Source organism: Zophobas morio, unplaced genomic scaffold (assembly GCF_036711695.1).
Source record: "Zophobas morio isolate AGI-343-1 ecotype UQ-CSIRO unplaced genomic scaffold, CSIRO_AGI_Zmor_V1 ptg000030l, whole genome shotgun sequence".
NCBI classification, from domain to species: domain Eukaryota; kingdom Metazoa; phylum Arthropoda; class Insecta; order Coleoptera; family Tenebrionidae; genus Zophobas; species Zophobas morio.
This window is the reverse complement of record NW_026972135.1, coordinates 9,194,319-9,211,053: the sequence shown is the minus strand read 5'-3', so window position 1 is coordinate 9,211,053 and position 16,735 is coordinate 9,194,319. Positions and strand designations below refer to the sequence as shown.

Genomic DNA, 16,735 nt, shown 5'->3' with positions numbered 1-16,735 from the left:
TCTACTACTTTGTACTACTTCTCAAGTTGTGTGGTGGTGGTTATGGTGAATTTTTTTTTATTTTTACTTCCTGAGCGTGTTGTAATCGAGTCCGTCGACCGACTCTCTATTTTTACGTTTTCTCGTCTTTTCAAGACCCCTAGAGTACGAAGAAATAGGTCTCCCGTTTTATGTGTAGTCTGTAGTCACGTATTCCCATTTATTTTCATCTTAGAAACAAATATTTTTTCATAAAATGTAATGCGCACTCATAAGCGTTGAAATGTGCACTCTTGTGCAATGAACTGTCTAAGAGTGCGCATTTACACATCTTGACAAAAAGTGAAATTACTCTTAAAATATAATGGTCTTAGGACGTACAATTAAATACATCTGATCTCTAAACATGTATATAACGAACCTATATCATAAAATTTGTCTATCCAAAAAAAATAAAAAGTTGTTAACAGTTTTACACTAAGTGCGTACTCTTGTACACATTTACCCGTAAATGTGTACAAGAGTGCGCATATGTATAAGAGTACGCACTGATGATTTCTGCTTATTAGTGCCATCTGGGTAAGATGAAGTTATACCATTGAGAATTTAATGTTAAACCTGAGATAAAGGTGCAAAAGTGACCTGAATATAGTTTATAGTTTGGTCGTACTGACGATTTTATGTTCACACGTTGTGTGGATGTAATTTTTACCGCTCATATTTTTAGTTTTTTGTAAGGTACGTACCAGTTCTTTTATTTTACAGTAATAATTTTCATTAGTTGTAACTTTTAAGGTGTCGTTATACACTAACAGTTTTACACTTTCTGTCCATCAAAAGCTTTTAACTTTGAAAACATTAGGTTATGTACAAATGTACAAGAGTGCGCAGCGAGGTATTGTATAAGAGTGCGCATTGCTTGCAATACGTAGTCTAATAGTCTTGGAGATACATATCATACGATAATGAATTATTTAACTCTACTACTTTGTACTGCGTCTGAAGTTGTGTGGTGGTGATTATGGTGATTTTTTTTTTATTTTACTTCCTGAGCGTGTTGTAATCGAGTCCGTCGACCGACTCTCTATTTTTACGTTTTCTCGTCTTTTCAAGACCCCTAGAGTACGAAGAAATAGGTCGCCCGTTTTATGTGTAGTCTGTACTCACTTATTCCCATTTATTTTCACCTTAGAAACTAATATTTTTTCATAAAATGTAATGCGTACTCATAAGCGTTCAAATGCGCACTCTTGTGCAATGAACTGTCTAAGAGTGCGCATTTACACATCTTGACAAAAATTGAAATTACTCTTAAAATATAGCGGTGTTGGGGCGTGCAATTAAATATATCTGATCTCTAAACATGTATATAACGAACCTATATCATAAAATTTGTCTATCCAAACAAATTAAAAAGTTGTTGTCAGTTTTACACTAAGTGCGTACTCTTGTACACATTTACCCTAAGCACAGTGAGTCATCTTCATCTGACAAGTAGAATTCCACCAGTGGCGGAAGTTTATTTCAAAAGTCAAATTATAATCACAGTAGTTCTGAAAAGAACTGTTTTCTAAATCGCAACTTATAGCAGAAGAACACAACACAAAAATATAAACACAAGTGAACACTACGAAAAATATTTAACGAATGACGTGTTGACAACGATTTATTTACTGAAGCTTATGCACGCCAATGGGGGATGCGACCACCCCTTAAATTTAAAAATAGACTTGGTCCGACTCATTTTCGTTTGCTGCACAAGTTTATAGGTGTGTTTATCTGAAAAAAGTCGTCATGTAATTTTAGATTTTGTATCGTCAAAAACTGTCTGAAAATTCTGAAAGTGACAAATAGCATCTAACATTAGTGAAGCGTAATTTAAAATTATTTATTGATTTACATGGTAAAAAATTTTGTGCGAATTGTATTTGTTTGAATTTCAAATGTGTTTTACGAGTATGATATTTGGCACTTATTATTTGTTACATTTTAAAATTATTTGTTTTATTAAAAATTCTACAGCATGTAACGTTCTTGAATATAAGCCAGAATGTCTGAGGACCGGCAATTACTGATTTGGGAAAGAACCAACAGAACACAATGGCTGGATCGCTACTGCCAATGACAAGCTAGTGTAAGAGGGGCGGTCCGTTCTTAGTGTTTAAGGAGGAGCTGAACTAGATTTCGGCATGGGGAAAATAACGTAAAACGGGGGTACGTGTTTTGTGAAGAAATGCCATCACATTTTTGGTGGGGTTGATTAGAAAAATTTTAGTTAACGTTTTACGATCTACATGAGATTCCTAATACATCTACATACACAATTTGACAACAATCGCTCCAGTATTTTCGGAGTTTATCGGTCTAACAAAAATCGTCAGGGACGGCGGACAGACAGACGGAAACTGAACATGAAATTGTTCGCAGAAATCACGTAGTAGGAAGTCCCGTATTTATTCAAGCTTCATTCTTTTGTTCATAAATTTAAAACTACAGTTTCTGGATGTTTTACTTAAGCATTGCTTGACCCTCGAGATTGCTAAAATTTCATTTATAGTATTCTGAACTGGTTTAAACTTTGATTATTTTGGGAGCAAAGACCTTGAAAAGTTGCGGTTAATTTTTTTGGACTCGGAAAAGCTTACAGGTTTAATATTATTTTTGTAGGTATATTCTCATTTGAATATGTGTTTATGTTTTTTATTTGTATTTCTTGTTTAAAACTCTTGATATAGTGTGACATAACAGGCATGTGTTAGCTTTTCAGTCCAGTAATTTATTTAATCATCGAATTTTGGGAGTAGGTACAAATTTCCGGTCACATGTAAAACGGATGTCAACGCGGACACTTTTCTGATTTATTCTCAACTTTGCATTTTCAATCAAAAATTAACAACAAAACGGACGAAATGAAGTTCGCCAGTAAATTACGGCAATGTTAGCACGAGATTTTACCTCGAGTTTGTCTGGTACCTTTCCTAGATTTCTTGCTGGGGCAGTACGCAAGGCTGGTGGAAGATAGGGTCAATTATGTAACAGGTTTTGCGGTCCGAGGCTGATTGTCTGTTGTGGTTCGTGAATTTTTAACACCACGAAAAGCTAAAAAGTGAGGAGTTCTGTCACCCAGATAAGAACCATCCATCCAGTAACCGTGACCTGTGATTTGGACTTTAGTTTTGTTTATATTTAAATTTGTCGCCATATATTCGCAATAACTTGTAAAGATATTTGCAACCAGTTACTTTAATTTATTTTTCTTTTGTTTTATGATATTTAAATATGCGATAAAAAATGCAAACAAAGTACACTGAGCAGTGAGTTAGTCGAAACGGAGTTGTGTTGTAGTGCAGTGAGAATATATTCAACAGGATGGTCTCGTTCGTAAGACTTTCATTTGGCGCATTGATTTTAGTTACGTTAACCTTTGAAAAAATAGATACACAAGACAAGTTGTTGGGTGAGTAATAACTACCAGAGCGCCATATCTTTCATTATAATAATATTAATAATAATAATAATAATAATTTTATTCATACATTACATCCCAGACGGGATGTTTGTACATGTCAGGAAAAGTATATTAGATCACTAAATATATTGTAAAATTTATAAAATACAATAAGTACAATGTAAATAAATACCAAACAACATAAATACAAACATTTTACTACACAATAGATTTGTCTTCCAGAAATTCGTCATAACTGTAGTAGTCACTGCTTATTAACAATCTTTTTGCGTTATCTTTTTTAAGGTAATGTGGAATCTTATTATGAAACTTTATAGTGAAATAATTAACCGCATCTTGGGACTTCTTTAGTCTTATTTCTTTCGGGCACAAATTGTTTTTATGTCTTGTGTTGTATTCATGAAAGTCACTATGAGCGGAAAATTCATTTTCATGTTTTTTAATGTAGTTTAGGCAAGTAAAAATGTACAAAGAAGGTAGCGTCATTATATTTAGCTTCCTAAATTGTTCTCGGCAATCTTCTCTGTACTTTAAATTTGAAACAATTCGAATTGCTCTTCTTTGCAATTGAAAGAGTCTATGACGTATGTCCCCATAATAATATTCCATATAACAAGTGTGACTCACATAAAGCGAAGTAAATGTTGCGTAAATATTCTCTGGGTAAATTTTCTTTCAAATGTCGCAATAGGAAGATATTTTTGCTGATTTTTTTTGCAGTATTTTCTCCATTACTAACCCATGAGAGTTTAGAGTCCAAACTGAAGCCCAGAAAGTTAGTGTTTGATTGAAAGCTGGGTGGGATCTCTACTTTCTTCAAAGTAAAAATCATCGTAGTTGATTTGTCAACATTCAGAACAAGATTGTTCGCTGTGAACCAATCAAAGGCTTCCGATTGCGCTTCAGCACTGACCATGTCTGGTGCTACGTCCGATATTAATTTGTTTAGCAATGTGGTATCGTCTGCGTATAATACCTACTGAATCAGAGTTTAAGTTAGTTGGTAGATCGTTCACAAAAATTAAAAATAGGAGAGGTCCTAAGATGGAACCTTGGGGTACTCCTTGATTAATCGGAAGATGGTCCGAAAATATTTTGTTAAATTTAACTAATTGTTGACCATTCTCTAGATATGATTTTAGTAATTTACAACTTTCTTCATCAATATTATACGCAGATAATTTTTTCAGAAGGATATTATGTGACACGCAATCGAAAGCCTTCGACAGATCAAGAAATGTCACGATTGCTGTTTCTTCTGTTTCGAAACATGATGTTATATAATTTTGTAACTTGAGAACAGCGTCTACAGTGGACAAGCTTTTTCGATATCCGAATTGATTTCCCGTGAATAGTTTTTTACTTTCGAAATAGCGGCTCAATTGACGAAATAATACCTTTTCTATTACCTTCGAAGAAATTGGCAGTAGTGCAATTGGGCGGAAATTACTTGGGTTATTCAAGTCACCTTTTTTATATATCGGAACTACAACCGCCGTTTTTAAACAATCAGGAAAAATAGATTCCCTAATGCAGATATTTATTAACTTTGTTAGGGGGGAAATTAGTATGTTTTAACTGTGCTCAACAGGTTAGTATTGAGGTTATAGACATCATTCGAATTGTTTTTTTTTAACTATTTATGGCATCTCTGGTTGTTATGCAAGAAATTTCACTAAAACTAAAAGTTTCTGAATTGGATAGGGGGACTTTTTGTGCTAGAAAGTTTAAAGCATCTATTTTTGATGTTGTTGCAGGAAATTGGGGTGCCAGATTTGTAAAGTAATTATTAAATTCAGTACTAGTGATTGAGCTATCTAGATCGTTTATTGCATGCGAGTATTTATTACGTTTTTGGTTAATAATGTTCCACATTGCCTTGTTCTTATTATTAGAGCCTTCGATAGATTTTTTATTATAGTTAATTTTCTTGGACTTTAGCTTACTTTTGTATAAAGTACGAAACTCGTTTCTTGCTTTTCTAGTTTGTTCGGTTCTTAGAACAGAATATATTGTGTTTAAAGAATTCAACGTGTTTCTCATTTCAAATAATTCTTTGTCGAACCAATTTATTTTATTAAAGCTTTTGCTGTTATTAATTTTTTTGTGAACTTCTGGAAAAGCAAGATTTGCGTAATGCGTAACGATTTCAGTAAACCTAGAAAATTTAGCATTAATGTCTAAGCTAGTGTCATCGACAAAACTCCAGCCAACTGTTTTTAGTGCGTCTATCCGAAGTTTACCCCATTTATTCGATCTTGACTTCGTACTAAATCTATATTCTCTCCGTCAAATGACATTTTAAAAAGAATAGATTAAAGCATGGTACAGACGGGACCATTAATAATGACCGCCTCCCGTGCAGGGCTGCCGTTTCGGTACAATCGTACATACGTCACTACTACATTCTAGGAAAAGGAGCAAATTCAACAAAATTGTTATCCAAGAACTAAATTAAAAAAATAAAATATAAAAAAAATTGATAGTCGTAAAAAACAGTAAACAAATTATATTTGAACAAAGGAATCTGTAATTTAGGTACACTGGTAAGTATGTCAACTATTAGGCGGCAACTACTACAAGATTTCAACATTTTGTACTGCCGCCCTCTGTTCTAGAAATACCAGACTAAAATTACAACAAACTGTTATGTAGTAGTTCCTCGAAGTTATAAAATGCATATGCATTCATGCAGTTTAAGTGGTAGTTTCATAGAACATAGTGTTTTATTCACCATTCGATGTTTGAAATTATTAAATGTTTAAATTTCCCGCCAGTTAGTACATTTTGTTCGAATTTAGTACATTTTCTGTTATGCTTTTGGTACATTATTAAAAGTTGCTCCCGTGGCCATGGTCCTAGGTATGGACTGCCGAAAGTATCCGAGCCCTTGAAGAAAGCTGAATTTCGATAAATACAGGTCCGTGTTTGCAGTTGTAACCTTGCCTTTCTCGAAAGGTTCGAGTAGTCTCGGCAGTCTGTTGTTAGGACCGGGACGTGGTCATTATTAATGGTTCCATCTGTACAAGAAGACATATGGTATGCTATTCCTGTGGATGAATTTTCGTCTGCTGTGCACACCAGCCACGTGACGTCACATTACCTTGAAAACCGTAGTGCCCTTCTGACAACTTCGAAAGCTGTCAAATATCAATTTATCAATGATATGTGAGGTTATAACGAAGGTTGAGATTTGGTTCAGTTTTTAATCCTAATCCTAAATACCTAACATGTGTTCAAAATTTGACATCGTTCATTGACGAACATCCAACAAGCTAGAATTTAAAGTTTGCAGTCATGATATCCACATGACGTCACAGAAAATGCGCAATATCATAGCCTGTGTTCTTGTACCATGGACTGGAGGGAGTACGAACTATCTACGCAATGTAAAATTTCCGTTACTACTCCCGGACAGATTCAGATACTTTGTATTGCAGTTTTCAAACTACCCGCGCCGAAAATTATTTCGCCATTGCGAATCCAATGTTCCACCATTTGTTCACATCTTCTGTAAAAGGTTTAAAGGTCGATTTATACTTTTGTGGCTGACGTTGCTGTTCGCCGTTGACGTTGCAGTTTTCAGAAAAAAGGTCGATTTATAAACTTGTCGTTGACGTTGCTGTTCTCCGTTGACGTTGTCGTTGGAAGATAAATGTGAAGCAAAAGTATGCGTCGTTTATATCATCCGTTGACATCGCAGTTAGAAGTTGGCACGCCGTTGGGATGACGTTCGAGATGCTCAACTTTTATCTTTCGTCGTTACGTTCCGTTGACGTTGAGTTTTCAACCAGTCAGAATGCGGTGGTGTACAGTGCTACCACCTTAAAGGAAAATTCCCTGACGTAGGGGGAACATGTTTTTTATTGACAGCAATAATTTCACCAAAATCAAATTTTGATACCTAGATAATGATGTCCAATAATATTAAGCCATTTAATCGCCGTTTCACCGAAACCCTCATATTTTAAATAGCTGCTATCATTTTCTACATTGTAACTTTCTGTCAGTACTTATGCATTGTTAAAGACCGTTCTCCACGTTTAAATTAACAAGATTTGTTACTATTCGTCTCAAAAACAGATTAGGTATTACGAGTATAACTACAAGGACTTACATTTTGACCTTTTTTTTCTTAATATGGGTAGTCTTCTTTTCACAACAAGACAGTTAAACATTATTAAAATAGTAAATTTTTGTAGGGAAGTATCGATTTTGCAATTAAGCTCCGCCCCTCCGTCTGACAACGAATGAAAAATCCATCACAATTGAGCTTGGGATGGATATGGGTGGAGATTAATTTTTGGCTTGTTTTTTTCTTAATATAGACAGTATTCTTTGAACAACACGATACTCAAAAACATGTTTTTTATTTCTCGTACAGAAATCATTGCAGTTAAGTTCCGCCGCCTTGGGTCACGACGAATAAAAAAATCATCACTATTGAAAAACTGTATGTTTAAAATGGCAAATTTGTATAGGGAAATATGGATTTTGCAATTATGCTCCGCTCCTCAGTCTGACAACGAATAAAAATTCATTACGATTGAAATCGAAGCGGATGGGTGGGCTTTTGGTTGGTTTTCTTTAATATATTTAATTTTCTTTGTATAACACGATTATTTAAGAACATATTTCACATAGTAATTTTTCGTAGAAAAATAAGGATTTTACAATTAAGCTCCGCCCCTCGGCATACGACGAATAACAAAAATCATCAGAATTGGAACAGGGAGGGTGGGCGGGGCTTATATGTTGCCTATTTTGTTAATATACATAGCCATCTTTTCACAACAAGAAATTTAAAACACGTCTAAATTGGTAATTTTTGTAGTAATCAACTGAAATCCTCCACTTTTCTTCTACAACCCCTTTAAATACGGCATTAATTGAATATCAAAGTTATACTATCGACGGCAACTTGATAACGCAGTTTGTAGATGACAATTTTCAGCTCTAAAAGAAACGCCAACGGGAACAGCAACTGCAACGGGAACTTCAATATCAAAAGCGAGTTTACAAATTTCACTTAACACAATTTGAGATTTTGATAGATAGGAATTTTGTTTAACTGAAATACTACTAACAGTGTGACATTTTCACAAACAATTTCAAAAACACAATATTGTTAGGTATATTTTTCAGATCCTGGTCGCGATATCCGTTTTTTTAAAGGAGAACTAATTGATATTAAAGAAAATAACATCATAGTTATAATATGTAATTGCCCGACTGTAAACTTTCATCTGATACTCAAAAATGGATATGTTAAACGCTACACCTTCAGAAGCAAAACTCGTGCATGTTATACATACGAAATTGGCTCCACTTCCGAGAAAACGCAGGTAGTCCGCAGTGGGGAAGTTGTGACAACAGCAGAAGATGGTTTGGAGACAATGGTCCTTAAGTGTTCTTCAAAATATGCTTCCTGGAAAATTTTAAAGAGTAAGTCTATATAATATTTACACCGTTTATACATTAAAAGAAAATACAATAGGTTTTGTAGTTCATTCGCATTGATTTTCTTCGGTTAACTTTCAATTTTAACAACAAAATTTGCGTTGAAACAACTGTGTGAAAGTAAAAATTATGTTCACGACTTCTGATAAATGCATTTCGTTGCTAGCATTATTAAAACACTACCAATTCTGACGAAAATCTATCAATCTACTCATTTATACTTAAATACAAACATTTTAAAATCTTCAGCCTGTTGGAACGGTGCCGAGTCACATCCTTGTCGTATCGATTGCCCTCGTCGACACTGTGACGAATACGATAGCCAACTTGACGTTCGAGCAGGTATAGTACAGACAAACAAGTTAACCATATTCATTATATACAAAATATAAGTAAGTATAACGAAAATATTGTTAACATTTTAATTAAATAAAAGTAGCGTTTTTATTGATTACCAACACAATCCCCTCATGTGCACAAGAACATTCCTAATAAAAAAAAAGCATATTATCATCAGATGCTTTAACACCCACGTTAATACATCCCAAAGATCTCGTTTTTTATCGTGGATTACTAAAAAGAAACGTAAGTTCTACTAGAACTCATTTAGGACTACAATTCACAATTATGGTCAAACATACCTAGATACCTAAAAGATGTTCCATTGGAAGCTTACTCCATTTTGTTATGGTTATCAATTTATTTGTTTACGAATTTATTTATTTATTTTTTTTTTATAGTACTCTTCAGCATACTTCTAGTACTGACGATTTTCACAGCACCAGCAATCCTTTACTTTAGTTGGATACGCAGAATTGACACTTAAGGAGGAAACACCGGATCTTTTTTTAACTCTAGCAGCCTTATGTTCACTTCTAAAAAACACAGTTCAATGCATTGCAACTATAGGTACAACCAATGTTACGTCAAAAATACATACTTGATTTTGGAGAATAAGAAATTCTAAAATATGATCCACGACCGTTGTAATATAGGTTGCATATTTTCAATGCATTAATCTGTTTTTTTTTTTAATAGGTATGTGTAGAGTAAAAAATGTTAACTGTTAATCGTTGCTTTGTTTTACATTATTTCTCAAATGTACATAGGTTTAGGTAATTATCGTTATAAGGACATCAGTTAGTCATTTTTGTTCCAAATTTAACACGAAATTAAACTAAATACAAAAAAAAAAAATATATACAAAATTGTAGTTTGACGTAGTTTTTTAATTTATGTTATTGGCAGCTGGTTCCAGCTGATAAAAATTAAGACTTAATGTTAATTTTATTCATTTTGGGCGTTTTGGCAGGCATATAATACCCGTTATCTTTTTCAACAATCGCCTGTTGGGTTGAGTCAGAAATGAGGTTACGTGCCCTAATTGTAGTTATAAAATATGTGTAGATAAGGAAACATGTAAAATAAACCTATGTGCAGTTTCAAACTAACTATGGTTTTTGAAAACACAATAAAATGTATTTTCCCCCTAACGTGTTCAATATCACTTACGTCAAATTAAGTTATACATAATGGCTGCCAGAAGTCACGTGATCGATAGTGCCTGCTTCTGGTTGGCACTTTCTACCCGTTTCTTATTGGTCTACGAAGATGTGGTTGTATGTACACCAGCGGTCCTCAAAATGTTTATGTAGGTATTAGGTATTATCAATGATCTAATAACTAATGGATGGATTGTTGAGGCGCGTAATACCGCTCGCATGCGGTGACAACTAGAGAGAGAAATAAACATATCTACAGTGAGTGTTGTTAGACAAGGCCAACACGTATCGGTAGGCAAGAACGAGCTTCGGTGCCGTTGAGTTAAATAGGAGATCATGTAAAAATGATTTTAAAATTCAACTTTGTTGTCGTTTTTTTTTATTTTGTAGGACACTGTATATACATACAATACAAAATGAATATAAACACACAATTTATTGAACAAAATTAATTTTGTGTATACCTGTCTGATTTTATTAGGAACTTGATTATTTCTGCGGTTTTCATAATTCAGTCTAATAATAAAAAAATACGTAAAATTACATAAACCAACTGGACTACATGATTGTTAAGTGGATCTTGATCCAAAATGTGGTCATTTAAGACATTAAACATATTTCTGAAATTTAGTAATCTAATGGTTTTAATTGTAAGAATATTAATAACATTCGCTGAAATATTATATTTCATAGTTCTGAAAGTGGTTTCAGCTATCTTACAAACTTTGATGACATCAACTGATGGCTTTGTAAGTTCACCTCTGTTTTTTTAAATTTAGCAGTGCCGAAAGGGTTTCATTGGGTCTCATTGTTAGTCAGTTTTCTAGGCCTTGTTTCATTTTTTTTTTATGTTTTGAAAAATTCTCAGTTGTTGTGTGGGATTAACAGAATTTATTAACTGCCGAAAATTCTCATTTTTAAAATGTTTGCTAGACACTCTTGACGCAGACGTCCGAACAAATTTATCTCGTTTAAGTGCAACAATCCATTGCTTTCTTAGCAACAGATTTGTCGGAAAACTGAAATTAAATTAAATAAAGATTGTATGAAAAAATTATTCAGCAGATATCTCACCGATGAAATGAAATATTACAGCCTTTGTGATGCCGCTCCTCGCATCCAAATGCACAACAAGATGTAACCATCGTGAATATGATTGTTATTATTGCGATTGTAAGAAAACAAGCACTTTAGAACTGCACAGAAATGCCACACACACCAGGAAGCGAGTAATTAAAAGTAAATTTTAACTGGAAGTTGCTTTGTTTTGCCTACCGATTCGGACCTCTCAAATGGTCACCGTACCCTCTCTCTCTAACGTCTCTCCAGTCTGAGATCTCTATGGGTATTATCACGTATGACAGATTATTATTTACAATTTTTAGTGGTTTTTGTTGCATCGCTTAACACCGGAATATTTTTGGATCATTTAGAAGTGTTTAAGTACCTACTTTGCAGTCAGGTTAAAATGTTTCATGTTCCGGTCCATTTCCGCACATCGTTAGACTGGTGCCTGGAGTGCATTAATCCCTCGCTTTAATTCCGATCCAAACTGATAAGAGCATCACCTGTTGTAAAGTATATAAACAAATTTTAGATAACCCTTTTTAAATTTCATACAAATAGAAACAAATCTGTAGGTAAGTAAATAAGATAGACTGGGCAGAATTTTATATCGCTTAAAATTTTGCAATTCTTGCTATGAATCCCTACTTCCAGATACGATTTTGAAAAATGTGCCTCATATATAAATCTATAGGTAACAAATTTTGTGGTTGCATGAATGAAAATATTGTTCAAATAAACAATTATTAAAATATTTTTTAAGATATATAGGAGTATTTATTTACTTCGAGTGTTAGAGTAGTCGGATTAGTGAACGTCCGACCTGGACCGGAGCTGAGGTTTACCGGTACGTAATATGTCCCTACTTTTAAGCCTTTCTGTTTTTAAACTGAACATCAAACGCGTGCTAACATTTTTTTTTGTTTTATGTGAAATATATAATTATGTTCACCTTATTATTATTTATTTACGTCTTTAAAGTGCTACCGGATTTTGATTAATAATAATTATTTATTTTTGTTTGATCACCTGATTGTCATTATCATGACCTGCCTCCTACGGTTAACGATAACACCTTAATAAATAACTCGTATGTTCGAATTCTACATTCATAGTTGCACAACATGCCAATCACGTTTGTAAATATTTTCGTAAGCGTGTTAACTCTAGTAATGTTAACCCATCAAAAAGTAGTTCCGCAGAAAAATTTGTTGGGTGAGTAGTCAATCATTCCAGATAGTGATCCAGGCTTCGGTCTGTCTTCCCCACAACTTTTATTATTAAACCCTTCACGACGCGCTTGATTTGGTTAATTTAACACAATTTGTTTGTTTGATATACCTACCTACTACTAGTGTACACATTTTTACAAAAATTTAAAAAAACATTGTTGTTGCATTTTTTAGACCCAGCTCGAGATTTTCGTTTCTTTGAAGGAAACAAGCTTGATATTGAAGGAAATAACATCACAGTTATATCATGCAATTGTACGAACTTGGATTTTCATCTAGTACTCAAAAATGGACACGTTAAACGCTACATATCCAGAAACAAAACTCATGGATGTTATACGTACGAAATTGTGTCCACCTCTGAGAAAACGCAGGTTGTCCACAATGGGGAAGTAGTGAAAACAGCAGAGGATGATTTGAAGAAAATGGTCTTGAAATGTTCTTCAAATTATGCTTCGTGGAAAATTTTAAAGAGTAAGTCTATATATATTTACACTGTTTATACTCGTACTACAAATGTTTTTCATCGCGTGCCCTCCATGTCAGCTACTAGATCTCCGCGACATAAATAATATCACTGTTATGATAACGTAATATGCAATGCAAAAAATGCAATCTTAATTAAAAATGATCACTGTATTTGTAAAATATTAGGAACCTACGAACAAAACTGTCAACTTCTCTGGGCTGTAAATTCTGCAAGACCTACGATCTATCTATTTTAGTTATGATATGATCTAGATCATTTCAAAATTGTCGGACGAGTCAAAAAGTTGTGTGGCGAATTTTATTTGACTTTTTTTTAATATTATTTATTTGTTTTTTAGTTGAATTGAAGATAACAATTCCGCTTAGGACGCGAAAGCTGTCAACTGCAAAATTTTCTGTATCTGTGTTTCCTGATAAGCGCATTTTCGTTGATAGTGTCTAATGTCTAATGTGTTTGGAAATCTATCAATTCATTCGTTTACATAGATAGATACATTGTAAAGTTTTTAGCTTGCTGGAACGTTTTCGAGTGGCATCCTTGTCGTATCGATTGCCCATATCGATACTGTCGAGAATACAAAGACAATATTCAACTTGACGTTGCAGGTAGGTACAGTACATTCAAACAAGTTTTATATACACATGTATATATAGTTTGTTCTTAATACATGAACATGATATTGTTTCCATTTACTTAATTACAATATAATTTTTACAGGTACCATTGCAGAATCCTGCCCTGCGCACAAAAGTATTATGAAGAATGAAACTCAACATTCGTATGAACGTCCTAATTTAAGTAAGCATGTTATCATCAGGTACTTTAACACCCACAATAATATAGTTATTATGTTTGTACTAAGGTAACTAAAAAGTTTTACAGACGATATTTTAAATGTGGCGAAGTTACGAATTAAAAAATATATTTTGTTATACATCCATACTTCTTTGTACTTCATTTCGTTATCGTTATCATTTTGGTATAAGGCACTATATTTTTTCTATTGCTACAAAGTTACATGTTAAAATCGTTGTTTACTTATTTATTGTTTTTTTTTTTAGTACTCTACAGCACACTTATAATACTGGCAATTTTGATTGCACTTCCAATGATCTTCTTTTGCTGGAAATACGTAAAATACAGAATAGAGACTAAACAGAAAAAGGAGAAGAAATATTTCACATCTTGTACGTCACTATTACACTCTGAGCATTAAAATTTATTCCAAGAACGAAATTCTTCTTGGTCAAACGTAAGGCTGCTTCTCAATCTGCCAGAAGGATAACTGATGAGATGATGGCTTGTGAATGACTAAATTTAAAATATTCACGAAAAAAATGTGTTATTTGATCTACTTTGTATGTAATCACCAATTCTTGTGTACCTAAATGTAGGGATATTCTTAGTGTCTTTTTAAAGTGTTTTGCAATTTATGGGGATATTGTTTTGTAGCTTTACTTTTTAGGTAGGTATAAGTTTTTAAGACATTTTTATTAAGAATGTACCTGTGAAATTGTGCCTACTATTGAATTAGAAGAATTTACTAGTACTAGTAAACTTCGGTGTTTAGGATATTACATTTTTTCTTTTCCAATAAATTTTTTCCTATCTTAAAATTATTTATTTTATTGAGCGTTTACATTTACGTTTTTTGTAGTTCATTACAGTGATTAACTTTGGCAATTTTTTTATACAAGTCGCTGTCCTACCTACTGTTAGTACCTATTATTACATGCTAAGTGTTTCCTATTGTTTGTTAATATAATACAAATTTAAACACTTGAAGATTTAATAAGTACCTACTATAAAAAAATTAAAACCAAAATTGAATTAATAAATAAATAAATTGCATCATTTACAGAAACTCGTAAACTGTGCAGATCTTTGGCACTTGATGTTAATCCAGGTAGGTGGTACAAACAAGTTTTACATTATTTGTGTTCCTTTATTTTTTTTTTAAGAAATGTAAAGCAGCATGTGTTTTACAGTTTATTCAGTTAATATCCTTTAATCGCTTTTTAAACAATAAGATATACTTAGCAAACATATTATCTAAACAATACCTACTAAACGTAATAGGTGCCGGTAGATTTGCTCATCGTTGCACCTTATCAATTATTATTATCGGTGTGATGGCGTGACTGAAAAGTGGGTCGATGAGATCACAAGTTTTGACGTCGCATTGTTACCTTTATTTTCATTGAAAACAAATAAAATTAAACCATAATACAGGGTGCGGCATCCAAGTCTGGACATATGGCAAATTGGTTTTTAGTGATGCCTTTGTGGAGGTCGAAGAGGGCTATCGGCCAGTATTTTTTTCAAATCGTTGCATCGCACTCATTCACTGTAAAAAGTTTTAAAAACCGTATTTTTAAATTCGCGCCCAATCCGATTTGTCGCGAAATGTTCCGTCGCACTGTCGAAGTTCGGCGATCGTGTCTTGGATTAACCATGCAAAATCCAAATGTCAAAGTGAAATTAGAAATTATTCTCAGAAATCAACGAACAACTCAAACTGAATTATTTTATCTAGTGTGATGATTATCGTAGGACAAATTAAACGGAATAAATGCACAAATTGATTCATTCATTCGTCATAGTGCACGACCCCGTCAAACGAGCCATCTCCAACTACACTCAGGCCGTATCAAAAAAACCCAAGATGAAGACTTCCAGCAGCTGGTCTTCTTCAAAACCCAATCGGCAGCATTGTGACATCCCCTGGGAGCCCGTCAAGCTCAAGTAATCACTGAACGACTCAAATTGAATTATTTTAGCCAATATGACAATTATTCTAGGTCAATTTAAACGGAATAAATGCACAAACTGCACACAATATTTCATTAAAAATATATTGTGAAACTACGAACTGAGAAAGTTATTCTAACATTTATATAATGATAAAATGTCGATTTTTATCGTCATACGATTGTTAAAGAATTTATTTACCGAATTTCAGTGAACTGCATCCGAGTATATTTCATATAATACTGTGTCGACCATGCATATTAAATCAGGAAAAGTATAACGTGTAAGAACTTAACTTTCTTTTAGTTTAATTTATTTATTGTTATTGTCATAACCTATGCTGACACGTATTTGTTATGACAATTTGTTCATTATGGACACATACACAGATAAAAAAGATTGTTTAAGGCGAATAAATTTTGTTTAGCCCAAAGAAATATGTTATTTCTATACGGGGAATAAAATATTTATTTATTTTCCTATTTTTATTTCTTTGATATATTCAAAAAATTATTTCTTTATAATAAAATAACATTTGTTCGTAAATCTCTCCAAAGTTAAATAAATATATGTTTGAATTAAAAACAGTTACTTTATACTTTATAATAAAATTATTTGAAACAACATTTACAATTATTATTTGTAGTAAAACAATTTTTATTTGTCTCAAATATGTACTAAGATTATATTTAACATAGAAATATTATTGCATTAAAAGAATGTTTTTCATATTATTTAACAAGATTTATTCCAGTCAATTATACATTTCTTTCAATTAAAATATTGA

General features: G+C 33.1%; 1 protein-coding gene and 1 long non-coding RNA gene across 4 annotated transcripts in view; one reads left to right on the top strand and one right to left on the bottom strand.

Annotated features, from left to right (window-relative positions):
* Window positions 1-16,735, bottom strand: part of LOC135138145 (uncharacterized) — a 63,314-nt gene that overhangs the window by 19,883 nt on the left and 26,696 nt on the right. For all 3 annotated transcript variants that reach the window (XR_010281987.1, XR_010281988.1, XR_010281986.1), the window contains exon 4: window positions 8,764-8,876. This is a non-coding gene — a long non-coding RNA (uncharacterized LOC135138145). The remainder of the gene's footprint in view (window positions 1-8,763; window positions 8,877-16,735) is intronic.
* On the top strand, window positions 3,322-10,539 carry LOC135138143 (uncharacterized). Its single transcript, XM_064068031.1, has 4 exons — window positions 3,322-3,436; window positions 8,594-8,893; window positions 9,158-9,250; window positions 9,649-10,539. Exons 1-4 carry the CDS (start codon window positions 3,349-3,351, stop codon window positions 9,732-9,734), a joined length of 567 nt encoding a protein of 188 aa, XP_063924101.1. The 5' UTR covers window positions 3,322-3,348; the 3' UTR covers window positions 9,735-10,539.

Bases quoted from the DNA above. Each gene is read 5' to 3' on its own strand.
- LOC135138143 (XM_064068031.1), top strand. From the start codon at position 3,349: ATGGTCTCGTTCGTAAGACTTTCATTTGGCGCATTGATTTTAGTTACG. The intron at 3,437-8,593 runs GTGAGTAATAAC...TATATTTTTCAG, and splicing joins TACACAAGACAAGTTGTTGG to ATCCTGGTCGCGATATCCGT. The intron at 8,894-9,157 runs GTAAGTCTATAT...TAAAATCTTCAG, and splicing joins TTCCTGGAAAATTTTAAAGA to CCTGTTGGAACGGTGCCGAG.